This window comes from Chenopodium album, chromosome 27, assembly GCF_948465745.1.
Source record: "Chenopodium album chromosome 27, dcCheAlbu1.1, whole genome shotgun sequence".
Taxonomy (NCBI): Eukaryota; Viridiplantae; Streptophyta; class Magnoliopsida; order Caryophyllales; family Amaranthaceae; genus Chenopodium; species Chenopodium album.
In genome coordinates this window covers 28,112,409-28,138,354 of record NC_137860.1, presented here as the reverse complement: position 1 = coordinate 28,138,354, position 25,946 = coordinate 28,112,409, and the positions used below count along the sequence as shown (strand labels likewise).

Sequence of the window (25,946 nt, the reverse complement as noted above, 5' to 3'; positions counted from 1 at the left end):
ATAAACTCCATGTGATTTTTAACGCTTGTAAAAAAAAATCTCTCTTCTCTTTCCTAACCCTAGCCGCCCACCCACAAAAAACCAAAATTTTGAGGGCTGCCATGGATGAAAAATTCCATGGTAAGCCCCAAATCTCCTTGTTAGTTTATTATTTATGCAGCTTTTTAGTAGTATGTTGGTCAATAATTGAGTCTCTCGTTATAAGAGTTAATTGTCCTCTTTTTGGGGTAATGAGTCCTCTTTTGAGGGTTTGTTGTGTTATGTCTTTATGGCAGTTTTGTGGTACTGTTTCTTTTTATCGGGTTAAAGTAGTAGGGAAGATGATGATGGTTCAAGAAGATATAATTTATGGTACAATTTCTCCGTTCAAGACAACTATAGCACAGGTTGTGATTATCTCCGCCCGTAAAGTTGCACAGACATCGATGTTAACGAGGATTTTCATCTTTGATTCCATCCTCCAAGAGTTGCGCTCGAGTATGCTTTCATTTAGTTGTATTGGATGTGAATCTTGTTTTCGTATTTTAGACCTTATTGATTGATTTATGTACTCATATCGAATGTAGATGCCGTATGACTACTTATTAATGAAATTCATCTTTCCTTGTCAAAAAAAAAAAAAAAGAAACTCCATGTGATTTTGAGTATAAGTAGACCCATATATTAACGCATGATGCAAGCATGCATTTTGTGTAGCATTTTTCATGGAAGATAATTAAGCAACTAAATTGTATCCGTGCTGCTGCATGTAGACCTTTTTTTGAAAAAAAATTAAGAAGTGTAAGCCCTTTTTTTTTTTTAATTTTATTATTATTATTTTTTTTAATGCAGCACTTTATTAGGCTATGTTCTTTGAGCTACTAGGCAAGCAGATCAGATTCCAACTAGAAGTTATCATTGGACGGGTCGGGACCGGGATTGGGCCGAAGCAAAAAAAATAAGCCCACTTCTCGAGCTGGGCCAAGCTTCGGCTGGAATTTTTGTGCCCAAACCGACCTAAAATGGTCGGGTTGTGCGGGCTTTTCAAGCCATTTCTGGCCGGGCCTAAAAATTCAACTAAGGGCCTGTCGTATTTACTGAACTGAGCTGAATTGAACTGAATAGAGTTGAAATGAATATTTTATGAGAGAAGAAAATTAAGAGCTGAACTGATTTGAACTGAACTGAATTAAAATTAAGATAAGTAAACAAGCCCTAAATTTGCATAAAAACGCATTTCCAAACTCGCCCAAATAAATAAATTTTGGGGCCGAAAAATTCTTCCCAAATCATGCCCAAAATCAGGTCGAGTTGAGCAGGATTAATGGGCCGAGTTAACTTTAATCAATTCTAATTTAAGCAGAATAGATCAGAGTAGAGCAAAATAAAGAAGCTCAAAAGAATAGGGCATTAGTTTCTCTTAACGCTAAATTTGATTTCAAAATTCCAATCTTATAACTTTAAAAACAAATTAGCACTTGACAACTAATAAGTTAAGATGTACTCTAGGGCCTCTAGGCATTTTGCATGTAGCCCAAGTATAAATGCACAACATGTTATTAATTTCATCCTTTTGAAAAATCCACATAAATTTGACTCATGACAGCAAAAAATTAGTTGAATAATAAACAAACAATATATATTTTTTTAATAAAAAAACAGAAAACAGATAAATATAGTCCATATACACCCAAAAAAATAAAATCAAATCCATATCTAAACTAACAACATACCATTGGAAACTTCCATCCTCAGAGTCCTCACCATTTTGTACAAGCTCTGCTCAGCCTCAAAACACACACAAACAAACATACACAAAAACCAGAGTAGAGAGAGAAACAAGAGAGAGAAAGCAATAATATTGATTAAAAATGGCGAATATTTTGAACATTTCATCTCAAGCTGTTACGCCATGGTCAAATGCCACTTCAGTATTCTCATCCAATACCAAATTTTCTCTCTCCAATAAATATTCTCACAATTATTCTTTTCCTCATATTTCTACTTCTGCTCCAGGTAATTTTTTTCTTCCATTTTATTTTTTGTGTAATAATTAATTAATTATAAGTATTGATATTGATAATTTGTTTAATTTCGGTAATTTGTGTTATCTGATGGGATTATAGTTTTGTTATTGTTCAATTGTGGATGATTTCTGTGTAATTTTGGTGTAAGACTGTTTTTTTTTTTAAAAAAAAAATAATTTTCGAGTAGTTATTTTAGATATACCGTAAATAGTGGTGGCCCGAATCACATAAAAGTGAAAATTCCCTTTTGCATAAAAGTTCCCTTTTTGCGAAATTGACTTTTATGTTTTATTTCATATGTGATTAAAGGTGATTAAGTACGTTGTAGACAATACATAATATTACATTTTTTGCCTTTTCCTGTTACATGACATTTTTTTACATTTTTTAAAGAAATTTTTCAATCAACTGTGAGAAATTAATATTAGAAATTTATAGGTGAATGAAATCATTTTAATCAAAACGTATAATACTAAAACGTTAGAATTTGGAAGCATATATATGTTGATTTTGTTGTGAAGTTGACTTCTGTTAATGCTTGCAAAATCAATTTATGCTAGCAAAACCAATTCTGAAATTGTGCTTTTGGGGGACGACATAGGATATACTCGTGTCGTAAGTGTTTTAACAATGAGGCGAAGATTGATTCTTCATTTGATGGTTAAAATAGGTGAAATGATAGTTGGAGTATGTCAATGTGGCTGATAATGATGATAGAATATAAAACATATTCCTGGGCTTCGACCATCAGTTTAAGCTTTTGGTTGAGTTGGTCCACTAACATGGTATCAAGAGCCAACGTGACACAAAGGTCACGGGTTTGAATCTCATCCACCCCCTACTTCCAAGTGGAATATTAAGCGCTGGGTATGAGGAGGGCCCATGTTGCATCCACACTTCTAGCCCAAACGGGCTCTCGTGTAAGGGGACGTGATAGAGTATAAAACATATTCCTGGGCTTCAACCATCAGCTTAAGCTTTTGGTTGAGTTGGTCCACTAACAAATGAGAACAACGGGTGATGAGGTTCTAGTTGGTGTATGTTGTATCTATAATGTTACAATTCGAATAGCTTATGTGCTTATACAAATATTATAGGAGCTGCTTTTTGTTTATTTTGTTCTATTTGGCTTGTGACCTTTACTTCATTAATAAAAATATCACTATAATTTAACAAATTCTAAGCTCTGAATTCATTATTAAACTTCTGAGTTTCTTAATTTACCTGTTGTTACAGCAGGGTGTAGATTTTCATGGCTGGAAGAGAACTTTACCAGCCATAGAAACATGTATAGCAATGGAAGCAGACCAAGCCATGTTCAATTAGCCCTTCCAAGAACATCAACTGTGTCAGTTTCCTCTATAGAAGACCTTTTTGCCTTTATATGTTCCGGCCCCCTTGTAAATAAAACAGGTCTTACTGAGCAAAAGATTGCCGAGTCAATCGATAAATGGTTATTGTGTGCATCTCAACTTTGTAGAGTATTCCTGCTCAATGAACTTAAACTAGATGATGCTCAGAAAATCAGGCTTTATCATTACTATATTCCAGTCTTCTTATGGTGTGAAGATCAAATCTCCAAACATGCATCCAAGTTCAAAGATGGAGAAGAAGTCCCTCCTCTAGTGGTACAAAATTATAAACATCTCTGTATATACTTATTCATTATGTGATATTTTTTTACATGCTATGTTTTGTAATATCATATTTCTGGATCAGCCACGAGTATACATTCTATGATGTGTTGGAAGTATATTACAAATACCTTTGAAAGACTTCCTGTTTCAATTGTCTGAAATAAGCCTTCTTTTTTTGCAGATAGGATTTAGTGCACCACAAGGTTGTGGAAAGACAACACTCGTATTCGCACTATACTATCTTTTCCAAATTACTGGCAGGTACATATTGGAAATTTAAGGAACATGACATGTACTTGTGAGAAATTGATGAGAAAAGTATGACATTTTTGTTGGACTGATAACATGTAATTTTGCTAGGAAAACTGCTACAATATCCATTGATGACTTCTATTTGACAGCTGAAGAGCAGGTATTTATTCCAGTGGTTTCAAAGAGATAACAGAATTTGAGGTCTGTATCATTATTGTCTTTTTCTGACAGAATTTCATGGTAACTGTAGGGTAAACTAAGAGAAGAGAACTCGGGAAATAGTCTTTTAGAGGTTTGACCAGCCTGCTTAGTTCAATTATTTTAATTTAATAAAAAAAAAATATCAAATTGTTTGTGCACTGATGATGTCAAATGACTATTTTCAGTACCGGGGAAATGCTGGAAGCCATGATCTATCGCTTTCTGTTGAAACACTTACAGCCTTGAGCAAATTAACTGAAGAAGGTATTGCTTTACGTATAATATCCTTGTCCAATTGCTAGAACATGTGCAACCTCTTGGTGGTACATTGCACACGTCTATCATTTCACCTTCCACAGTTGTCCATAATCTTAATTAACGCCTTTTCATCTTTATATTATCTTCTCATATAATAGTTGTTAGTCCACTTGCTGAACTTTCTTCTTTCTGGCCTTTTTCTTCTTTTCCATTAAAATATTTTAGAATCATTCCATTTATAGAAACTATATATTTCAGGTATGAAGATGAAAGTTCCAAGATACAATAAAGTAAGCATAAAAAGCTTTCAATTGTCCACCTGAGATCATGTTTGAACTCTGAAGTTTGTTCAATCTGTGTGCAGTCTGCGTATAATGGGAGGGGAGACAGAGCAGATCCTGAAACATGGCCAGAGGTTGAGGGGCCACTAACGGTGAGAAGTTCTTTATATGGTTCTTTAATGAGTTTTTGATCCCCAAACATATTGCTTCAAATGCCAATATCTTGTTCTTTTATTTAATTAGATTCATTGTGTATTTGTGTATCATCTAGGTTATCTTATTTTTGTCTGTATATAAGCTATGACCATGTTAGTATAATTTGATATTTCTTTTTATCACCTCAATATAAGGCACACTGGTAAACCTATCTTTTGGTCATTGAGTGCTTCATTTGTGTTGACTTGTATTTAGTTTGTTATTTCCTTTATTTACAGGATAAAGGCAATCTTTCTCGGTAACAATCAAAATGGGTGCCTTTTACTGTTGGTACTGTGTGCTCGCGCATTCACACACATATGACACATCTACGTTCTGTGAAATGTCATCTGTATTAATTTCGACACATCATGAACCTAAGATTCAATACACATCCCTTACCTCCAAAACCTGTATCTTCTGGCATGATTTTCCCCATGAGAGCTTTAGGAAGCTACAGATTTGTGGATTACAATAGCAATCCTTTGCATTGATGAGAGTGTTATTAAGGGTCTTACTGCAAAGATTCTTTAACAGCCCCTGTCAAGTTCCAATTTCTTTTGTGGTTACTGAGAACTTCATCCAAATTCTGTCTCATGAGGTTTCTTCCCCTTTATTTGTTTCGGCTCTTCAGAAGCTTCTAGCCAATTGCTATGTGCATTGATAGAGGGAGGTGTTTGATAAAAAGTAAATTGCAGCAGAAATTATAAGATTCAACTAGTCCAATATGCTAATAGAAGCAGTATATCAAAGAGTAAATTTGCTTTTGAAAAATCTAATCACTTGATTACCCTTTATACTACTGAATTCTACGTTTTATCTTATGCAGTTATGCTATGTGTAATAATACGGAGTATGTATTCAAGTCCTTAAATGTCATGTTATACATTCACATGCAAAATTACTATTTGAGAACTACTGATTACCGAGCACTTCTACAGAATCTGCTGTCTCTTATTTGCTTGTGAAACCTGCTTATATAATCCAGTATCTGCTAAGTTGGAGTGCTATCTCCTACAGTGTAATTGGGAACCTGGTCTATCAGTTTCAGAAAATACGCTGGCAATCTGTGACTCTGAGATCTATCTGCTGTATTGAAATGGATCATAGATTACATTGCTCATACTTAATTGTCAGTTTCAGAATATTCGTCTTGTTCAAACATATATGACTTGTTGGCTTTAAAGTACTTTTAGATCTGTGGACTGATGAGCGACTTCTATATAATCCTCTTTGTGATGGTCTGTGTTTTTGCTTTACATTTGTAGGCTATTCTCTTTGAAGGCTGGATGCTGGGTTTCAAACCCCTTCCAGATGAAGTGGTGAAAGATATTGATCCACAGGTTCACATTCTTGCAACTTAACAAAATGACCACCCCCGGCCTGCAAATGCACTCATTCTAATTTATATTTTGTGTTAATTCCTGTTTATACAGCTTGAAATAGTAAATAAAAATCTACGAGCTTATTATGACGCATGGGACAAGTATATAAAGGCATGGGTAGTAATCAAGATCAAAGACCCAAGTTGTGTCTATCAGTGGAGACTTCAGGTTTTTTTTCTCCTCTTTTTTTTTTACGCACGGTCACATTCTTCTTTATAAGTACAATTAAAAAATAAGGTTGTGTCTTTACAGGCAGAGCATGCCATGAGGGCAGATGGAAAATCAGGGATGTCAGACGAGGAGGTGAACATTATATATCTCAATGAAATTTTTAGGGTGATGATTTTTCTACCAAGGCAATTTTAGTTGAGGCAATGTTGTCTTATTGACTAAATTTGCTGTGGAAGCCGCGAATAATCACTGTTTTTTTTTTTTTTTTTCCTGCTTCCTGGGGTGGGGGTTTCCTGCAAGCTGTCCGTTCTTAAACTGATAGCCTTCATGTGGGTGCATTCTGCAGGTATTGGACTTCGTTTCTCGTTACTTGCCTGCCTACAAAGCTTATCTACCTACTCTTTACGCGGAAGGACCAAATGGATCAGATCCAAATCATACTCTTGTTGTTGAGATAGATGAAGGGAGGAACCCCATCCTCATCAGCTGAACTTAGAGTGTTTATTTTTAGAGGTTGGTTTTGTTCATATTTCATGTAGTTCTATTACTTCTACTATCTGGTAACATTATTGTACATTAGATCTTCAATTGAAATGCACATTCTTTCATTACTCTTGAAAAACCCCTTGGGAGATAACGATTGATCATGTTTAAAAATTTATATGATATAACTTCCAAGTTCTGCTACGAGACATGGACGTCTAAGGCCATGTTTGGTTTGGCCCTATATAATTTGCATTGAAATTGATATTTTACAGAAGATTATATTTCCTTTATTTGGTTCTTGAAAATTAGAGATCATATGGAAAATGTAAGCGAGGTGATGGAAGAGGACAGTAAACCACATAGGTGATTAGGAAAATGTGGTATTTCTTTCTTAAATTAGGAACATAATTTCGCGTTTTTATAAACTATAGCCAACCTAAAAAAAATACAGCATAAAGGAACTTGATCATCACATTAAAGCCAAAGTTCATTATTTATAATATGTATACTTGAACTAGAAGACATCAGAGCTAGTAACTCTGTCATAAAGCACATATTTTTTTTTACACCCTGCACACTGTAAGAACATGAAATGTAACAAAGCGTAAACAAATAAGCAGATACACTCACTATTTTAGGATTTGTTTTCACAAATCATACTTTCATTAAAAAGAAATTAGGAATAATTAATCCCTTTTATCCTCATTTTTATCATCAGAGTCGCAGCAGCAGCAGAAAACCTTCAGACAGCACTCACATGCCTCATAACAGCAGAAGCAGCAGCACAGAGTAAATAAGCTGCAATCCCAACATAAATTTCAGGCATTAGAAAATATTAACGAACCTTCCATATAGGAAAAATTATAAACAACGCGACTTAATTAGTAAAGTACAGGACAGTACTAATGTAATTGAATATTGTTAAGACCAAAATCTGATCAAAATACATAAAAAATATAACACCATATTGTATTAAACATAGTCACTACATTCATAATACTTCATGAAAGGATATTAGAAGGGAAGAAGTGACAAACCAAGCGTAGATCCATCCTTTATCATGGTGGCGCTGCTTGATGTGTTCAGAATAAGTCTGTGCCTGTCCGCTTTCCATTGCTCGTTTTTAGTAGATATCGACCTAGCAAAGCTACACCCTAAGCAAATCTGATGAAAAACTGATTAATATTTGTTTGGCCTCAAATTTCGACGAGATGGCAAGGAGAACATATGTTATCTATGTCCTTATATACTGATTTCATGTCAATATTTAATCAATATAGTCTTTTGGTATATCCCATGTTAATTCTTATACTTTTGTTGATTTCTTCTGTCAATTAAAGATGGTGATTAAATATAGAGCCATCTCTTTCTTCTTATCTGTCACTGATTACTCTTAGCTGGGAGATTCCTTGGAAAAGTCTAACAACATTTGAATACTTCGTACTTAATTGTATGTTATTGTTAGCTACTACATTGTAATTGACTGATTGCACACTTGATGATGCACAATTACTTAGCTTTGCAAGTTACGTGTAACGTGCTTACATGTTACATGCAAGGTCTAGGTATACCCGATACAAGATGGAGGTTCTGTTACATATATAATACTCGTAGGGAATTTCAATTGCGCATATATACATCGTCTTAGGAATAGGGTTCAAGCTTTCTCAAGTCTCAACCCTTTCTCATACTGATACAACTCTCCATCTTTTTAGAAGTTGAAATTTTCATTATTTCTTCACTTGTAAACTATAACAGACTACACTAAAATAACTAAGTATTTATCATGCAAACAATAATGGTTGTTCAGGTCAAGGGTTTAAAGAAATCAAACTCCATTATTTCTGACATTAACAAACATTAGTAACAAAAATAAGAAGTTGATTACATTAAATCCTTGACCAAAGCAGCAGTTATTGTTTCTGACATGATAAACACTAGGAAAAAATCTAATTAGTATTTGGTGTATCTAGTGGAGATTTTACCGTAGTATGGTCCTTTTACGTCATGAATTCAATACGGTGAATATAATTTTAAAAATTAAATATATTCAAATAAATGAAAATTAGGTGAATATAACATAATTTAATAAGCTAACTCCGATCCATTAAATTTGGTGAACAAGGGACAAGTGTCGGCTGTTTATGAACATCACATTTTTCATGTCAAATCCATGACCAATAATTAAGAAAGAACAATAGGTGCTCCATCAGATGCTTTCTCTTTCACCTTTGTCATCACCTCCCCACCATACGTAGTATTGTACTAATTCAAACGTGAAATATTGCCATTAATTTCTTCATGAATATAATGGCCAAATGATCGAAGACAATAATTTATAATGTAACTATTGACTGATGAATTATTGTTAAGATTGGGGCCATTAGGCTATATTGACCTCAATTAGAAGTGTCATAATATGAAGTAATTACTACTCCGCAATAACAAACATAAAATATTACTCGTACTTGTATGTGAGAAGTTGACGGAGAACAAGTACACAAACATAACAATGCACTTTAGTACTTAAGCATACTGTTTTGAGAGTAGAGGATAACTTAGGTGGTTAAAGTTCTCGTGGGATCGATTTTCATCATCCATCATTGTAAATTTCTAAACACCAAAAAAAAAAAAAAAAAAAAAAAAAAAAAAAAACCTTATCAAACTTATAATTAACGAGCTTTGTTGGGCCGCCGATGAATGCTCATGCACACACTAGTACAATATTGTTTGCTTTTAGCCAAGCTCGCACGGTTTTGTTTTTGGGCTCCTTCCCAAAAAACCCCTTGTACTTGTGTATTGAACATTACTTTATAAATAGCTCCTTCCCTTGCTATCTTCCATGTAGGACTTGGGATGAAATTCCCAACAATTGTTCCTCAGACCAAGGACCACATCATCCACTCATGGCCTTACCTCGAAGGATAAATCCAACTGATACTTATCTTGCCCCTTTTCAGTACCGTCGATACACTATCGGAACCTGTCGCCTGATTACAACACCATCAATTATCATGGTTCGCAATCCACCGAACCATGCCCACTCGCTCCAACCACAAGTTACCGAACACCATCAAGAGGACTTTTGACACAAGGGCCCAAATCTACATACATCGAGGACACACAAGAACACCCCCACTAACTCCACGACAGCCACCCGCCCCCGATCGAACCAGCTCGGTTATAATATCAATTTGTTGGGTCATCGATGTATGCTCATACACACACTTAGGGCTGGCCATTTTGGATACCCAATTCGATTCGAAAAAACTTAGATATTTACCCAATTTTGTTTTTGGACTCTTTCCCAAAAGGCCTTGTACTAGTGTATTGAGCATCACTTTATAAATAGCTCCTTCCCTTGCTATTTCTTCCATGTGGGATATGGGATGAAATTGCCAACAATATGCTCTATTTTGATTTATGCCCATGTAAAACTTTGACCTATAATATCTCTAATATTAATAAACAACAAGTACAAATTATACAATTGAATATATTAAGAAGTTAATTATTGAAGCGATTCCAATAAGTACCCAAATGACATTTGAACCTTTTTTTAGGAAAATTTCACATTTGCTACCAGGGAAAGGACCCTAATTCACATTTGCTACCCCTTTAATTTTTTATTTTATATTACTACCACCTAAATCAACGTTTTTTAAAAATCACTACCACTTAACACTTTCCGTTACAATTTCCGTTAGTGACATCAACCACCCTCACTGCCACCCCTCCCTCCTCGGACACCCTCACTACCTCCCTGTTTGCCACCTTCGACCACCATCCACCCTTCCCCCACCCAAAACAGCCACCCAACCCTTAAATACCAACCCCGAAACCACCCTTCCCCCACCTAAAACAGCCACCCCTACCCTTAAACACCAGCCCCGAAACCACCTTTCCCCCACCCAAAACAGCCACCCCAACCCCGAAACCACCCTTCCCCCACCCAAAGCAGCCACCCCTACCCTTAAACACCAGCCCCGAAACCACCCTTCCCCCACCCAAAACAGCCACCCCTACCCTTAAACACCAACCCCGACATCACCCCAATTGGAATCGAGCCGGAAACGGCCAATTTCCCCTTCCCCCAACCTGAATCGAGCAAAAAACGATCGATTTCCCCCAGCCCAACCTGAATCGAGCTGGAAACGAAACCCTAAATTCAATTTGGGTGATTTTGGGGTGGTGGACGAGTGGTTTAGGGTTTTTGAAGGCCGAGAACAGTAGGGGAAGGGGAGGGGGGTCGATTCGGTGGGGGAACGGGGCTGGCGGGGGCGGATTCCGGTGGGGGGAAGGGGAAGGGGTGGTTTTGGTTCGAGGTGGGGATCAACGGGAAATGGAAGGGGGGGTTCGTTTGGCTGCGTAGGGGTGGGTGAAAGGGATGGGGGTGGGTATGCGCCGGCGCCGGCCGCCGGCAGGGGGGAGGGCAGGGTGGTGGTGGTTGAGGGGAGGGGTGGCAGGGTAGGGGGGAGGGTGGTTTATATATATTTTTTATTTTTCAATTAATTTTTTATATTTTAATTAATTTTTTTATTTTTTTTAATAAACTTAACGGAATCCGTTAAGTGGTAGTGATTTTTAAAAAACGGCGATTTAGGTGGTAGTAATATAAAATAAAAAATTAAAGCGGTAGCAAATGTGAAATTTTCCTTTTTTTTATATTAACATTGAGAGTGTATTTTGTATCACTGAAGTTACATGGAAAAATTTAATTCCCGCGTAAAGTGACCAACCTGCCCTTGCGACTGCGACTGCGAGACATCATTTAGGTGGCTCACAAACTGCCGTTTGGAACACCTCCAACATATTTTTTTTTTTTTTGACAGCTGAAAAAAAAAATAAAATAAAAAATAAAAAAAATGTTGGAGGTGTTCCAAACGTTTCTATAGAGCACTTAAAAAAGTGAAGGGAGTAGCTAGACTCATTAACATCCCTAGGTATGAGGGACGGGGCGAGAAAAAGATAGAAGAAGAAAACGCTGATTTATTCTCTATGAAAATGGAGTGAAGAACATTTGATTTCATGAAGACATTCATGCAATTGCAAGATATTTGGGAAAAAGCCTTGAAAATTTTGGAATTGAAAATAATAGTTTAACTAGGTTAGTTCCCGTGTCATGCACGGTACTTTTCAATAATTGATTTTATAAACATGACAAAATCAAAAAATGATAAAAATATTATTTGTTGATTTAATATTCACATTTTACTATTTAAGCCCGTAGCTTCTATTACATGGTTAAAAAATCAAGAAATTAATATATAATTTTTTTTTGTAATAAACGCATATAATTTATAATATGTCTTTCATTCCTTAAAAAAATTGTCCACATCCACATGTCACAAATTACTTGTATGTTAAGAATATTATTTTTAATTTTTTTGCTTAACTTATTAGTTGTCAATAATTTTTTTTTTTTGAAAAGCTAAATCAAATCTTCTACTGTAGTATATTTCATATGTAATTATTACTTATATATAGAAAGATTTTTTCCTTATATAACTTTTTTTTCAAAAAAAAAAATAAATAAAATAAAAAGATAAGGGACACACCAGGAAATGACACGTGTCATTACTGGTGTGTCTTTTAGTATATAGTAAGATTATTGATTGATTGATTGATAAGAACATATGCAATTGTAAGATATTTGGAAAATAACCTTTGGAATTTTGACATGAAAACAATAATAATTTTATAAACTTTACACGAGGAACTAGAGCAAAATATGTTGTCTTAGAAAAAATTCACAAAGTGAAAAGAGGAAAATTATAAGGCCACACTATATAGAATTTCTATTTTTTATTATTACCAATTATAACATGTTAGTGATTAAGTTCACTTTTCATATCAAATATTTAATATAATCCACCTTTAAAATTAGTTCCGTTCAAATATTATCATGTAAATTAATTTAGAGCAACTACAATGGTTGGCTAATTTATTTATTATCTTGGCATGCCACATCATCTTCTTAAGCTACAACAATTAAAGCTATTTGTTGCTCCAATGGTTAAGCTAGTTGTAAATTAATTTATTTTTAAATTAATAATATTTTTTTATCTAATAAATATTTGTCAAGCTAATTAGCTCTACAAAGCTAGTTTGCTTGCCAAAGCTAATCAATAAAATGTGCAACAATGGCGTAGCTACTAGCTTAACATTTTTAATATTTGCAAGCTGGTCCCTTTTCTCAACCATTGGAGCTGCTCAAGAAAACACACTTTAAATAACACAACATCACGTTCTATATAGACAGAACACATGTCACTCACACGCCAACACATAACTCACATACGCCGTAAGACCCATAACACACCGTGCTCGAGACCGACACGCGCCGATCAAACCACCCATCCGGGAGCAAACCGCGTATCATATCCTCAATAAAACGTCGGTAGTCCACTGATTATTAATCTTAATCAATCCCAAATCAAAATTAACTAATTTTCACACTGTTTTCTTCCTTTCACAGCTCACACTCTCCCCTGCTTTCCTTCTTCTTCACTCACTCTATTTATACCCCAAAAATGTCTCTCCTCTCTTCATCCCTTCAAGATCTGTCGGTGCTTCATTCTCCTGGTAATCCTCTCTTTCTCTCTCTTCCCCCAAAAATCTAGCCCTTTTCTTGATTTTCCCATTTTAATTGATGCTACATTTTTCCCACAATTTTCATTGATTTTCGGGTTTATTCTTGTTTCAGATCAAAATCCCAGAAAAATTTACAAATGGGTTCGGTGGAAATGGATTCAATTTTAACCCCAATTGAGGTAATTTCTGATAAATCGAGCAATGGTACGAATAATGGAACCCTAATTCCGTTCAAGATCTTTGTTGGGTATGATCCAAAAGAAGATATTGCATATGAAGTTTGTAAGCATTCAATTCTTAAACGTTCTTCAATTCCTGTTGAAGTTCATCCAATTAAACAATCTGAATTAAGGGAAATGGGGATTTATTGGAGAGAAAGGAGAAAATTAGAAAGTACTGAATTTTCATTTAGCAGATTTTTAACCCCTCATTTGGCTAATTTTGAGGGTTGGGCTATGTTTGTTGATTGTGATTTTCTATATCTTGCTGATATTAAGGAATTAGTTGATTTGATTGATGAAAAGTATGCAATTATGTGTGTTCAACATGATTATGCACCTAAAGAAACTACTAAAATGGATGGTGCTGTTCAAACTGTTTATCCTAGGAAGAATTGGTCTTCTATGGTGTTGTATAATTGTGCACACCCAAAAAATAAGGTGCTAACCCCGGAAATTGTTAATACTCAAACCGGGGCATTCCTTCATAGGTTTCAATGGTTAGAGGATCATGAGATTGGGGATGTTCCATTTGTGTGGAATTTCCTTGTTGGTCATAACCAGGTTGTCGAGGGTAAGCCCGAGACTAACCCAAAGGCGATACATTATACACTCGGTGGGCCTTGGTTCGAGGCGTGGAAGGATTGTGAGTTTGGTGATTTGTGGTTGAAGGAATTGGAGGAGTATGAGAAGGAAAAGGTAGCAGAGAAGGTTGCTGCTTGAGTAGTAGAATGAGATTTTTAGATTCTTTTGTTCAGCATTGTTTTGTAAGGTGCTTAGTATTACCTGTTTCGTTGAGTATTCATATTTGTTGATTGTAATTTTTCGACTATTGGTGGTTATGCAGAGCTACAGATATTCATTCTTAGTAGTTATGTAGAGATTTAGAGCATGCTTGTTAATGATGTAATGTTCTTCACTATTCTTATTGTGAAGATGGCAATGTAATACCATGTATTCAGAATTTCAGATACGAGTTTAGCAATAAAGCTTCTTATAAATTTTGTTTGTTTGATAAGCTATTAGTAGTATGATTCTAATTCCTTTATTATATGTTGATGGATCTTTGATGTTAATGTCTGGATGTGAGTATGTCTATGCTTTTGTACTGTTTTCCGGTGTTGGTTATGATTCCCTTGTGATAAGGTAGTTACACTTTATTGATGGTTACCGAAGTTATGGACTACATCCTTCCATCTTGTTAATTTGCACAATCATTCATTGGCCCTATTTGGTTGATAGAAGTAGTTGTATATTTTAATAAAAATGTACGAGGACTCTTGGTCTCTCTTCTTCAATGCAGCAAGAGTGATGACTATTCTTGGTATATATGTTAGATAGCTGTAAAAATACACCTGGGTGTGGCTCCACTTCTGTGTACAGTAGGGACCAGTGCTCAGAGATGTGAGGAGAGGAATGCAGGAGTTTCGAGGTTGGGTGCCTATGGGAGGAGGTTATCCTCTCTCGCTCCTCCCTCCATATCTTGTGCACACTGCACGGATGACGGGGTACCTCCGTGCACAGGAGAGGATCCTCTCCCACTAAACTATGTGAAGAGAAAGCTGCATAATTAATCCATTTTTAAGTTTGATTGTGAAGCTTCCAATATGTTTGGAGCTAAAGCAGCAAATTGATTATGATGCTCTAACTGATTAAAGTTTGAAGAATGATGACTGTGTTCTCCAGTAACTATTCTCATCAATGTGCCTTTTGGGTACATTTTCTAAATCATATTCTGAAGTGGTCTGTCTCCTATATTACCAAATTTGGTATAAAGGTGAAGTATTTGCTGTGTAATATTCTGCAAAAGACATGCAGCTCTGTTAGAATACTAGACTTAAAATTATCTACATGGAAGTAGCAATCAACTTCTCTCTTCACACGGTGTAGAGTCTGTGGACGTAGTTGAGAAAGAGGAACAATCCAAGTGGTTAGAGCTTTCCTCCCGAACCTCATCAATTGCCTAGTGGCTCTCTTAAAAAAAAAATAGCAGTGTTGATGTACTTTTCTTGATTGCAGTCTTCTAAAACTTGCATTTTACACATGTGACCTGGATCAGGTTCTTTAACACACAGTGAACGACATTAGTATATATGTTACCTCTGTTTGATTTTGATTTTCATGTTGATAATGTAATTTGAACTAGTTACGTGACCACCAGATTGATTGAATTGGTAGATAACACACTTTTTTTTACCGCAAAAGGGGAATACTTATATTACAAGAGTAAACTAACTCCTTGAGCAAAAGACAGTTATAGCAGTTCAGAAAAGGCAACATAAGACACAATACATACATGGATTATAAAAAGAAATACACTAGCCGATAGAAAACATGAGTTGCATCAGTGAACAGAAGGATGCAAGGGACATAAGCCTAAGACCAAGAGCTATGAAGTAGAGGCCTCAATGTCATACTCGACTACTTGAGGCTCTTGCTATTACATAAGTCGCATCTTGTTTTATTTGGAGATCACCACAGGGAAGATGAACAAACACAAACTGCGCCTTTAGGAAGCAGAATGGAAGATTGAATCGAAAAATAATATTTATGTTATCTGTAACTTCAACTGACTACTGTGATTCTATGAAGATATGCAGAACTCTATCATGAATACAAGTGTAATATTTTCGGTCATTTATAGCAGTTTTTCCTTTACTTTAGCCAGTAATTCTAAAATAGTACGTACTACGTATTATAAGTTTAGTACGGTAGAGAATTACTCCCTTCGCTCCCTTTTGTTTGCCCATCAAGGTAAAGTAACCACTGTAATCATCTATTGTATGTAGAAAATTAAAAGGGGTAAGTTAGAAGAAAAACGGGGCAAATATCAAAGGATAGATTGAGGATTAATTATCAAATATTAATGTTTACATCAAAGTCTTTGTGTTGTGTGATGCACATGTTCATCAATCTTGATTAGACTAGCCCAGTGAATATGGTTTGCAATCATCTTCGAATCCACTTTGGTAATTGGGCCAAGTCTTTTGCCTTTGAGCTCAAGTTACTATAAAGTTGTACGACTTGTATCATCATGAAATTCATGACATGCAAAACCAAGTTACTAGAAAGTTGAATTGACTAGCCCAATATAAACACAACTATTTTGTTAATAGTCCATTTGTTTCATCTTATTTACGGTATTGTGATTCTAACTTGTTTTTTGTCAATTAAATCCGTAGTAAATCAAAACTCCTCATAAGATTAGAAATATCTATTAATATTATCAAAATCTCTCATTCAAATAGATCAAATTCAGATAAAATTATCAAAGCCATATATAATAAGCTTAACTAATTAAACATCGTTTCAAACAAAAAAAAAAAAAAAAAAAAAAAAACTAAAATCAACATAACCATGTTGCTTGTTATCCTATATAACTCATTATTATTTTAGCAATAATTGAATTTTTTTTTTTCAAATGTCATATATATATATGTGTGTGTGTGTGTGTGTGTGTGTGTGTGTGTATATATATATATATATGTGTGTGTGTGTATATATATAGGGGAGGGATCCGGTGAGAATAGGTCCATATGTGAGAATTCATACTTATATGAGAACTGATTTAAAAATTAGAACATGTAAGTAAAAATTTAGAACATGCGAGTTAAAATTTAGAACATGTGACTCAAATTAAAATTCTGAACATATGAGTAATAATTTAGAACATTTGTGTAAGTAATATGTTTAGAACATCTGATTTAAGAATTAGAACAAGTGATTAAAAATTTATAAAATTTGCTTTATGAAATTTTAAACATATGAGTAAAATTTAGAACATCTGATTTAAGATTATGAACATGTGAATAAAAATTTAGAACATATTGATATAGAATATAGAAAGTGTGACTAAAGAATTTAGAACATACGTGTAAAAAATAGAACATATGCTTTAAAATCTGGAACATATAATTAAAAATCTTAGAACACATGTTTTAAAATTTAGAACATATAAATTAAATTTTGGAACAAGTTATTTAAAATTTATGACATCAAACTTAACTAATTTATGGTTTAGAACATGTGAGTACTAAATTAGAACATTTGATTTAATTTAGAACACCTAAGGAAAAGTTTAGAACATTAGATTTAAAATTTAGAACATACGAGTAAAAATTTAGAACATAAATAGTGTTCTCACATAAGAAAAATTCTCACGAGAGCCTCCCCCTATATATATATATATATATATATAAATATATAGGAAGGCTCATGTAAGAACCCTCCTCTATATAAGAACCCAATCTTATATAAGAACCAATCTCAGCCCTTTATTAGTTTTGATCTAACCATCTAAAATGATCCTTTAGTAATGGCATTTCTGTAATTTTGACAATTTCGTATTTAGAACATACGTAAAATTTTAGAACATATGCAAAAAAATTTAGAACATAAGAAAAATAATTTAAAAGATAGCAAAAATTTAGAACATAAACTACTAAATTGTTAGAACATAAGAAAAATAATTTAGAACATAAGTTGAAAAAATAATTTAGAACATAAGTTGAAAAATAATTTAGAACATAAGTTGAAAAAATAATTCATAACATGGTCTGAAAAAAAAATAATTTAAAGCATAGGAAATATTTAGAACATAAGCTGAAAAAATAATTTAGAACATAGGAACAAATTTAGAACATAATTTAAAAAACAATTTAGAATATTATTAAAAATAATTTGGAACATAAGTAGAAAAAACTGAGAAAATAGGAAAAACTTTAGAACATAAGTTGAAAAAATAATTTAGAACATAGAAAAAATATTTAGAACATAAGCTGAAAAAAATAATTTAGAACATAATCTAAAAAAAAAAATTAGAACATTATTGGAAAAAATTTGGAACATAAGTAAGAATTTTTTTAAAATATAGGAAAAAGTTTAGAACATAAGTTGAAAAAAATTTAAAACATAGGAAAAAGTTTAGAACATAATTAGTGTTCTTACATAAGAAAGGGTTCTTATATAAGGTGAGGTTCTTACCGAATCCCTCCCCATATATATATATATATATATATATATATATATATATATATATATATATATATATATATATATATATATATATATATATATATATATATATATATATATATATATATATATATATATATATATATATATATGATCCGATGAGAATAGACCCATATGTGAGAATTCATACTTATATGAGAACTGATTTTAAATTTAGAACATGTAAGTAAAAGCTTAGAACATACGAGTAAAAATTTAGAGCATGTGTCTCAAATTAAAATTTAGAACATCTGATTTAAGAATCAGAACATGTGAGTAAAAATTTAGAACATCATACTTAACTTTATGTAGCATAGCGTTTAGAACAAAATGCCTAGAAATTTAGAATCTAGACTCAATGATTCTTAACATATGTAATAATTCTTAAAAGAATAAACTTAGCTTTTCAAAATATAGTTTTAATTGGAACATGATACTCAAATTTTAAGACCTTGAACTCAAAAACAAATCTGAACATATATGCAATACTTTATAGAACATATACAACATATTTTAGAACATATGTAACAGTTTTTAGAACATACTTAAATTTTTAGAACATAATTCGTTAATATAGAACACGAATTGAAATTTGATTTTTACAACAAATTGATTCGAAATCAGTTTATTCTTGATTTCCAAGGTAAACATATGAATTTTTGTTTAGTTAATTTCTTATATTCAATTAAAAATCCTTAAAAATTCGAACTCTATAATTTGCCCAATTTTATTGATTTGAATGAAAAAATTTTGATTTCACATATTAAACTGTCAATTAAGCTTGGTTTACCTTTGATTAAGCTTCACAACTTGAATTCTTGACTACAATTGTTCAAAAGTTGATACAAAACACATGAAATTCTTGAGCATGTGATGATGGTGGTCGTCGTGGAGAGGAGAGAGAGTGTTGGCCATGATGTCGGGGAGAAGAGAAAGAGTGATGGTGGTGGAGGTGACGGCATAAAGGCTATGGAACAAGCGGTGGTGGTGATAGAGGAACTAGAGATTGGATAGTGTTGGTGAGGATAGGAGAAAGAATGTTGAGGTTGAAGATGATGGGTTTAATTTATTTTCAGAACATCTACCTTAACATATTATATTAGAACATAGATGTGTTCTCATATAAGAGAGTTGTTTCTCACACACACACACACACACATATATATATATAGGGTTGAGATCCAATGAGAAGTTTCTTAAAATGAAAAGAATGAGAAGGAAGAAAATGTGCAAAAGTTTTTCACTAAACGTGCATATTTTTTTCACTAAATATGCAAAATTGATTTTCGAACTAATAAAAATTTTGAATTTTCTGGAAAAACAGAAAATATGTACATTATGTTCAAAATTTATGCACATTGGATTTCTGGCAAACTTTTTTTTTTTGCACATTTAGTTCGAAAAATATGCATATTCAGTACAAAAATTATGCACATAAAATCCTTCTCATCCTTCTCATTTTAAGGATCTTCTCATTTGACTCTAAATCTGTATATATATATATATATTTGAAAAATATATATATTTGAATCATCTAATTTTTAATTCAAAATATTTTTTTTATGAACGAATTTTAATTACTTATATAAATTGAACATAGCTGTATTAAACATTTAATTTTTAATCAACTAGCTCAACTAGCAACTCATTATATGAAACAAATGAAAGCGATTAGATCCAAGTGCAAAGGAATCAAGGATATTTGTATTTGATGTAAATTAATTTGTACATAATATCGACAAAAATTATAATAAGCCATACAATAATCATCTAATACAATAAATAAAATTCTTTCAAAGTTAAGATAAACCAACAAAAGTAACAAACACAAGGAACATTAAACCCGTTGTGGGTGTACTGATCTCAACTACTTGTATAGTTCACTTCAACTTCCTTTTTTTAAGGAAAGTGAGCTCCTAACTATATTTTATGCTACTAAACTTTAATTAATCACCAAGTTTCACATGCCCAATCCCACAATTAGAAGCATAGTGAGTTAATCCATAGCACTTGGACAACCTTACTCTTATTCCAAGTATGTGTACCAAATTTCAAATCGAAAAACACGATAAGTCGATAACCCTTTCGTCCCAATATGATCTTCACACTTGGGATTGACACTGCACATTGATACGAGCAGAGCACTTGTTGTGTAGATCGATTGTGTTTTTCGTTCACGTTCGGCAAAATTTTATCCAATAAGAAATCTTTTGATCGATCTAGCTTTTCATTGAGTTAGTCGGAATTGGAGGGCGTTCTCGGCCCTAGTCCAACAGCTTCCGAACTATTCATTAGACGAATTCTTTTGCATGATTCAACAAACATACTGTTCAAACCACAACAACAAAAAAATAATTAATATCAATTATTTATATAATAAAGCTAATAAGAATATATTTCACATTAAGGAATAATTTTATTTAATTTTAATGTATACTTACTTCCAAGGAACATCTCCAACCATCATCCAATCACCATCTTTGTCCTCATAAGTTGGTACATAATCAGATCCATTCACAGGGTCCATTAATTTTCCATCATTAAAGAAATTACCTGCAAAAATAAATATTTATACAAAACATTAATTAACAACCATACCTTATTATATACTTAATTAATTAAATTTAAAGGAAATAATTATGATAAAGATGACTTACGAATGGTGAAGGAAGAAAACATATCTTCCAAAGCTTTTAAAAGTTCTTGGTAAGAATTGTATAATTCAAGATCAACTTTTCTAAGATAAGGTGCTCCATCAACGGCTACTTTAACATATTTGTAACTCTTCATTACATTCTTCCTACTTGCTCTCACTGGTGGCCACCCTACTAATTGTGTCCTGCCACGTCATAAATCGTCGAAATTAGTTGAAAATCTTATACAAGACATATAATACATGGAAACATTGTTTTTAGTCATAAGACTCATAACTTGTAACGAACTAACTAATAAAATCTTTGTAAGACCGGCTAGTCAAGTTATCGAGCACTACTTAAAATGAACAAGGGTTTTTAATACTTATTTTCTCATTTCGTTGACTAGATGGTTTAGTACGGAAGAGAAATATTATATCAAAGTGACGATATCTTTGTAAAATTTACTATGATAAAAACATTCTCCAAGTGAAACTAATATAACTAAAACAATAAACAAAAAGAGAGTAAAAAACAAAAACCGAGTTCTTACTTGGAAGGAGGAGGTTTAGGGGCACTAGATTGCTCCATTTGATCATAATCACCATTTTTAGCAGTTTTGTTTCCATTAGACTCATCACGACCAAGGTTCAAATCTAGAGTATCCGAAAATCGCCTTTTCAACACTAATTTCTCTTCTAAATTTGATACCTTTTCGCCTGGTAATCTAAGAGATAACTCGGTTTCCTTGAAATTCATTGTTGAAATATCTTGATGTACCATCGATCAAAGATGAATAAAAATTTCTTGCTTGAAAGTTTAGTTTCTTTCTACGTTATTGATTGGTTTTTTTGAGGAGGGAAAGTTTGGCAAAGTGAATGAAAGTTATGAAAGCACTTGTACATGAGGTTGTATATATACAAGAGCTAAAGGTTTGGTTATACTTATACTAGTTGGATTTATTAATTAGCAAGAATACTGAGTGATTTGACCATTATATGTATGCCACGTGTCCAAAGATGAGCGGTTGTGATATGTCCAAGTAGTAGACAATGTATGATTGCTCAAAGCGTGTGTTTCTTATTTTTTGTAGGTTGGACGTGTACCCCACCGCCTCTTCCTACCTCATTCTTGCCCAAAATTTTCGGTGCTACCTCTAAATTTATACTACTTCGTACAGTTTTTTTTTTTTGTTTTGACAATTAAAAGATTTTTTTTTTTGACGGGAAGATTAAAGATTTCATTTATAAAATAGTCAAACGGCACTTACAATCAATTTTTGAAAAATTTAAAATTCCAACAAAAATGTACAAAACCCTAAAAATAACATCGCACAATCGATTGATAATAGCCTTAACAAAAAACTCCATCCGAAGCAATACAATCTGTGAGTTCGCTCTAATTCGGCATAAGATCTGCAGATGCATAATTTTTTTAATGAACCTACTTCCGTGGATTTCTAAACTCCGGTAGAAATTGCGAAACCTTCTATCTTCATTCTTCAATAAACAAGTAATTAAAACCCCTATCATGAACACCATCTTAAAGATAGTATCTTTTTATTATAAGCAATTAAAGAGAATTTGGGGCTTTCCACCGGTAAAAACCAGTGGAAGCCCCTACAAAATCTACAAATAAAAATCAAGAATGAAGGAGATGAAGAGAAGTAGGGAAGGATTGAAGAAAAAACAAAGTAAAAACCCTAGCAAGAGAGGCTAGGAAAAACCCTCCCAAGGAAAAACCCTAGAGGGAACAATCAAAAGATTAATAAAAAAAGGTAAATGAGAATTAATCACCATTATTTCAAATACAAATGAGCTTTCATGACTATTTTGGTGAGTGATAGCAAATGTACTCCTTTTGCTTATCAAATGTACTCCTTTTGCTTATCATATATTTAAATCGAATTAGGTTTTGTTTTTTTAAGTTGTTGTAGTCTACTCTGCTAAAATTAGTTTATTCTGTTGAACTCTGTTGTCTTCTGTTGAGCCCTGCTTTGCTGAATATTAATAATTTGCTTCGTTCTATTAATAATATGCTCTGATAAGAAGCTCGAAAGAAAAGAACAGAAATACTAAATTAATATTAAGTTCGTGGCAACTAAAATAAAACAGATCTTATAAAACTCTATGTACTACTCAGTAATAAATAATTTTATATTTTTTGTGTGTGTTCTATATAACTAATCACAATTAGAGTATAATTTGTTAAACAAAGACAAAACAACATGTCTTGTATGTGGCTGTGTGGCTGATCACACTGTGTGACCACTTATAAAAGAATAAAGCTAATTAACCCCTGTAACACTAACCAAATAACCCATATAACACTAAAGGAGTTTAACTCTAAGCAAGTAAAGGAACTTTATTACACTAACAACATTACTTCTATAATGGTTGGCTACACGATATGACCAGCTACATATAAGAAGTTGTGAAGTCAAAATGGTAAGAACTTTTAAAAAACGAAACAATACAGTACAAATAGAAGTAAATTTAATTTTTATTTAATCAAAAGAATTACGGAAAAGAAAAAAAAAGTTACTCCCTCCGTCCCTAAATTACATTCCTGTTTAGAAATTTACACGGGAATTAAGGAGGGTAGAATAAGACAAATAGCAATAATTAGATAATGCAATAGGAAGTACAAAGATAGATTAGTTATTACTCATGACATGTCATCAATCCTTTGCAAAAAAAAGGACCAATCACATGCTCCTAATTGAAATTTTTTAATCAATCATATTCATTGTAATTTGGCACAAGGATTATGAGTGAGATTAGGTGAGGATGAGTGAGAAAGCATTAAATATAAAACAGAAAAAGAGAGTTGATTTACTAAAATAAACTTACCAAAAATAGAAAGGAGGAATGTAATTTTGGAATACCAAAAAGAGAAAGGAGGAATGTAATTTAGGGACGGAGGGAGTATATAAATACGGAGTATAAAAAAATGAAAAAAAAATTGAATTAAAAAAAAAAAAAAGGGGGAATGATGGCGTAAGAGCAGCTCGTGTGCGGAAGGACAGCGGAGGAGGCAAAAGATGGGGCCCACATATGTCGGTCTTTAAGGGTAATGAAGTCAACTCATTCTTTTAAATGGGTCCCACACTTCTTTTTTTTACACCATGTGACGCTGTCTTTTTGTCGGACTTCTGTCCCCTCTTTCGGATCCTAAACTATTCTTGATTTCAGCGTTCGGGTCGTCCACCTCAGCTACATCTTCAACCGACACGTGTCGTATTTCATTTCATACTTAGTATGACTAGTATCTCTCATTTTGTGCTCGTTAAATCTTAATCAATGTACCAAGTATTGTGGATAATTGATCCGCCGATATTCATCTCGCCGTTTTATAATGATTTTCTTATTTGAGATCTTGTGATTATAAAAAATGGAGGAAGTTTTTTAATTTATTCTTATGAGTTTGATTTGATTTGTCTCGGTGAATATATGTAACGGAATTATATAAATCATCATGATCAATATTACTCCCACCACTTTACGTACATAAGTTTATTACTCAAAGAATAAATTATGAGTTTTATTTGATTGGTCTCGGTGAATATTTATGAGTTGTGCATTGACATTGAAAAAGGTCTTCCGAAGACATTTGAATCTGATTTGGAGTTGTGGTGGAAAGGCAAGAGAATTCGCTCCTTTAAATTACCCTAATGAATATAGAACCACTTAATTACCACATAATTACATTTTTTTTCATTAAAATAAACTTAGGGTCTGTTCTAATTTACAGAAATGAGCTGAACTAAACTGAACTGAGCAGAACTGAACTGATGATAGGCGTGTCGCGTACCTAACAAAAATAACCTAACAAGACCACTACTATGTAGACGGGCAAGTAAGGGTCGGATCCCAAGAGACTATGGTTCAACTAATTAAATAGACTCAAATAAATACTAAGCGAGTAACTAATCAATATCGATAGATCAAAACTAGAACAATATTAACCAATAAGCAATAAATAATAATAATATGAAATTAATCAAGAACTAAAAACATCTAAGATTAAGTATCCCCACTAATATGAATCAATGCAATAGAACAGTCCCTTTCCCTCAATTAAATCAATAATTATTCCACAGGACATATGCTCCCTAAAACAATACTAAGAGTTTCTTTCGATCAACTAATAGCTTCCCTAACATGCAATCATACCTATTTTCATGGAATCATACATATTAAAGACATTGAGAACGGCATCCTATAAGTCCCAAGAACAATTAGCTATTTTCATGCATAAAAGCTCTTACTTTTAATTAGGGTTCTAAAATCAATTAAGAATCAACTTTCGTTGTAAACCTAATCACATTCAATAATACTATTTCTAGTTAATCATTGATAATAAAACCAACCCTAACAAAGAGGAATTATAAATTAATTAAATTGGGAATTGGGAATCAAATAACACATCAATCCATATTAGGGTTCAACCTAACCCTAGATTATGAAACTACTCACACATGATAATGAAAATAACAAGACAAATAATTAAAGAAAACATAATAACAATAATAAAATAAGAGAATTGAGAAAAGAAATCAATACTTGGAATTAATTATGAAATCTTGAATCTTGAAAGTAGAACCCTAGAAAATA

At 33.1% G+C, this 25,946-nt stretch overlaps 2 protein-coding genes, 1 long non-coding RNA gene and 1 pseudogene across 4 annotated transcripts; 2 read left to right on the top strand and 2 right to left on the bottom strand.

Annotated features, from left to right (window-relative positions):
- Positions 1-1,697: 1,697 nt before the first annotated feature.
- LOC145620241 (D-glycerate 3-kinase, chloroplastic-like) lies at positions 1,698-7,073 on the top strand. Its single transcript, XM_081674878.1, has 12 exons — positions 1,698-1,995; positions 3,243-3,634; positions 3,825-3,904; positions 4,004-4,055; positions 4,146-4,187; positions 4,282-4,360; positions 4,613-4,644; positions 4,719-4,787; positions 6,099-6,173; positions 6,267-6,383; positions 6,468-6,518; positions 6,733-7,073. Exons 1-12 carry the CDS (start codon positions 1,851-1,853, stop codon positions 6,874-6,876), a joined length of 1,278 nt encoding a protein of 425 aa, XP_081531004.1. The 5' UTR covers positions 1,698-1,850; the 3' UTR covers positions 6,877-7,073.
- Positions 7,074-7,346: 273 nt separating this feature from the next.
- On the bottom strand, positions 7,347-8,125 carry LOC145621620 (uncharacterized). The gene is made up of 2 exons (XR_014108458.1): positions 7,910-8,125; positions 7,347-7,670 (listed from the first exon to the last, which is right to left on the bottom strand). It is a non-coding gene; the product is annotated as an uncharacterized LOC145621620 (long non-coding RNA).
- Positions 8,126-13,304: 5,179 nt separating this feature from the next.
- On the top strand, positions 13,305-14,702 carry LOC145620344 (protein CDI pseudogene; annotated as a pseudogene). The gene is made up of 2 exons (XR_014108211.1): positions 13,305-13,457; positions 13,579-14,702. The product of XR_014108211.1 is annotated as a protein CDI pseudogene (transcript).
- A 5,677-nt stretch (positions 14,703-20,379) lies between these two features.
- Positions 20,380-22,256, bottom strand: LOC145619321 (auxin-responsive protein IAA1-like). Its single transcript, XM_081673992.1, has 4 exons — positions 21,884-22,256; positions 21,355-21,536; positions 21,139-21,250; positions 20,380-21,023 (listed from the first exon to the last, which is right to left on the bottom strand). Exons 1-4 carry the CDS (start codon positions 22,111-22,113, stop codon positions 20,933-20,935), a joined length of 615 nt encoding a protein of 204 aa, XP_081530118.1. The 5' UTR covers positions 22,114-22,256; the 3' UTR covers positions 20,380-20,932.
- Positions 22,257-25,946: the final 3,690 nt, after the last annotated feature.

Excerpts from the sequence above, each read along its gene's own strand:
- LOC145620241 (XM_081674878.1), top strand. The coding sequence starts at position 1,851 with ATGGCGAATATTTTGAACATTTCATCTCAAGCTGTTACGCCATGGTCA. Across the intron at positions 1,996-3,242 it reads TATTTCTACTTCTGCTCCAG|CAGGGTGTAGATTTTCATGG; the intron begins GTAATTTTTTTC and ends CTGTTGTTACAG. Across the intron at positions 3,635-3,824 it reads AAGAAGTCCCTCCTCTAGTG|ATAGGATTTAGTGCACCACA; the intron begins GTACAAAATTAT and ends CTTTTTTTGCAG.
- LOC145619321 (XM_081673992.1), bottom strand. The coding sequence starts at position 22,113 with ATGGTACATCAAGATATTTCAACAATGAATTTCAAGGAAACCGAGTTA. Across the intron at positions 21,537-21,883 it reads CCTAAACCTCCTCCTTCCAA|GACACAATTAGTAGGGTGGC; the intron begins GTAAGAACTCGG and ends ATGACGTGGCAG. Across the intron at positions 21,251-21,354 it reads GTTTTCTTCCTTCACCATTC|GTAATTTCTTTAATGATGGA; the intron begins GTAAGTCATCTT and ends TTATTTTTGCAG.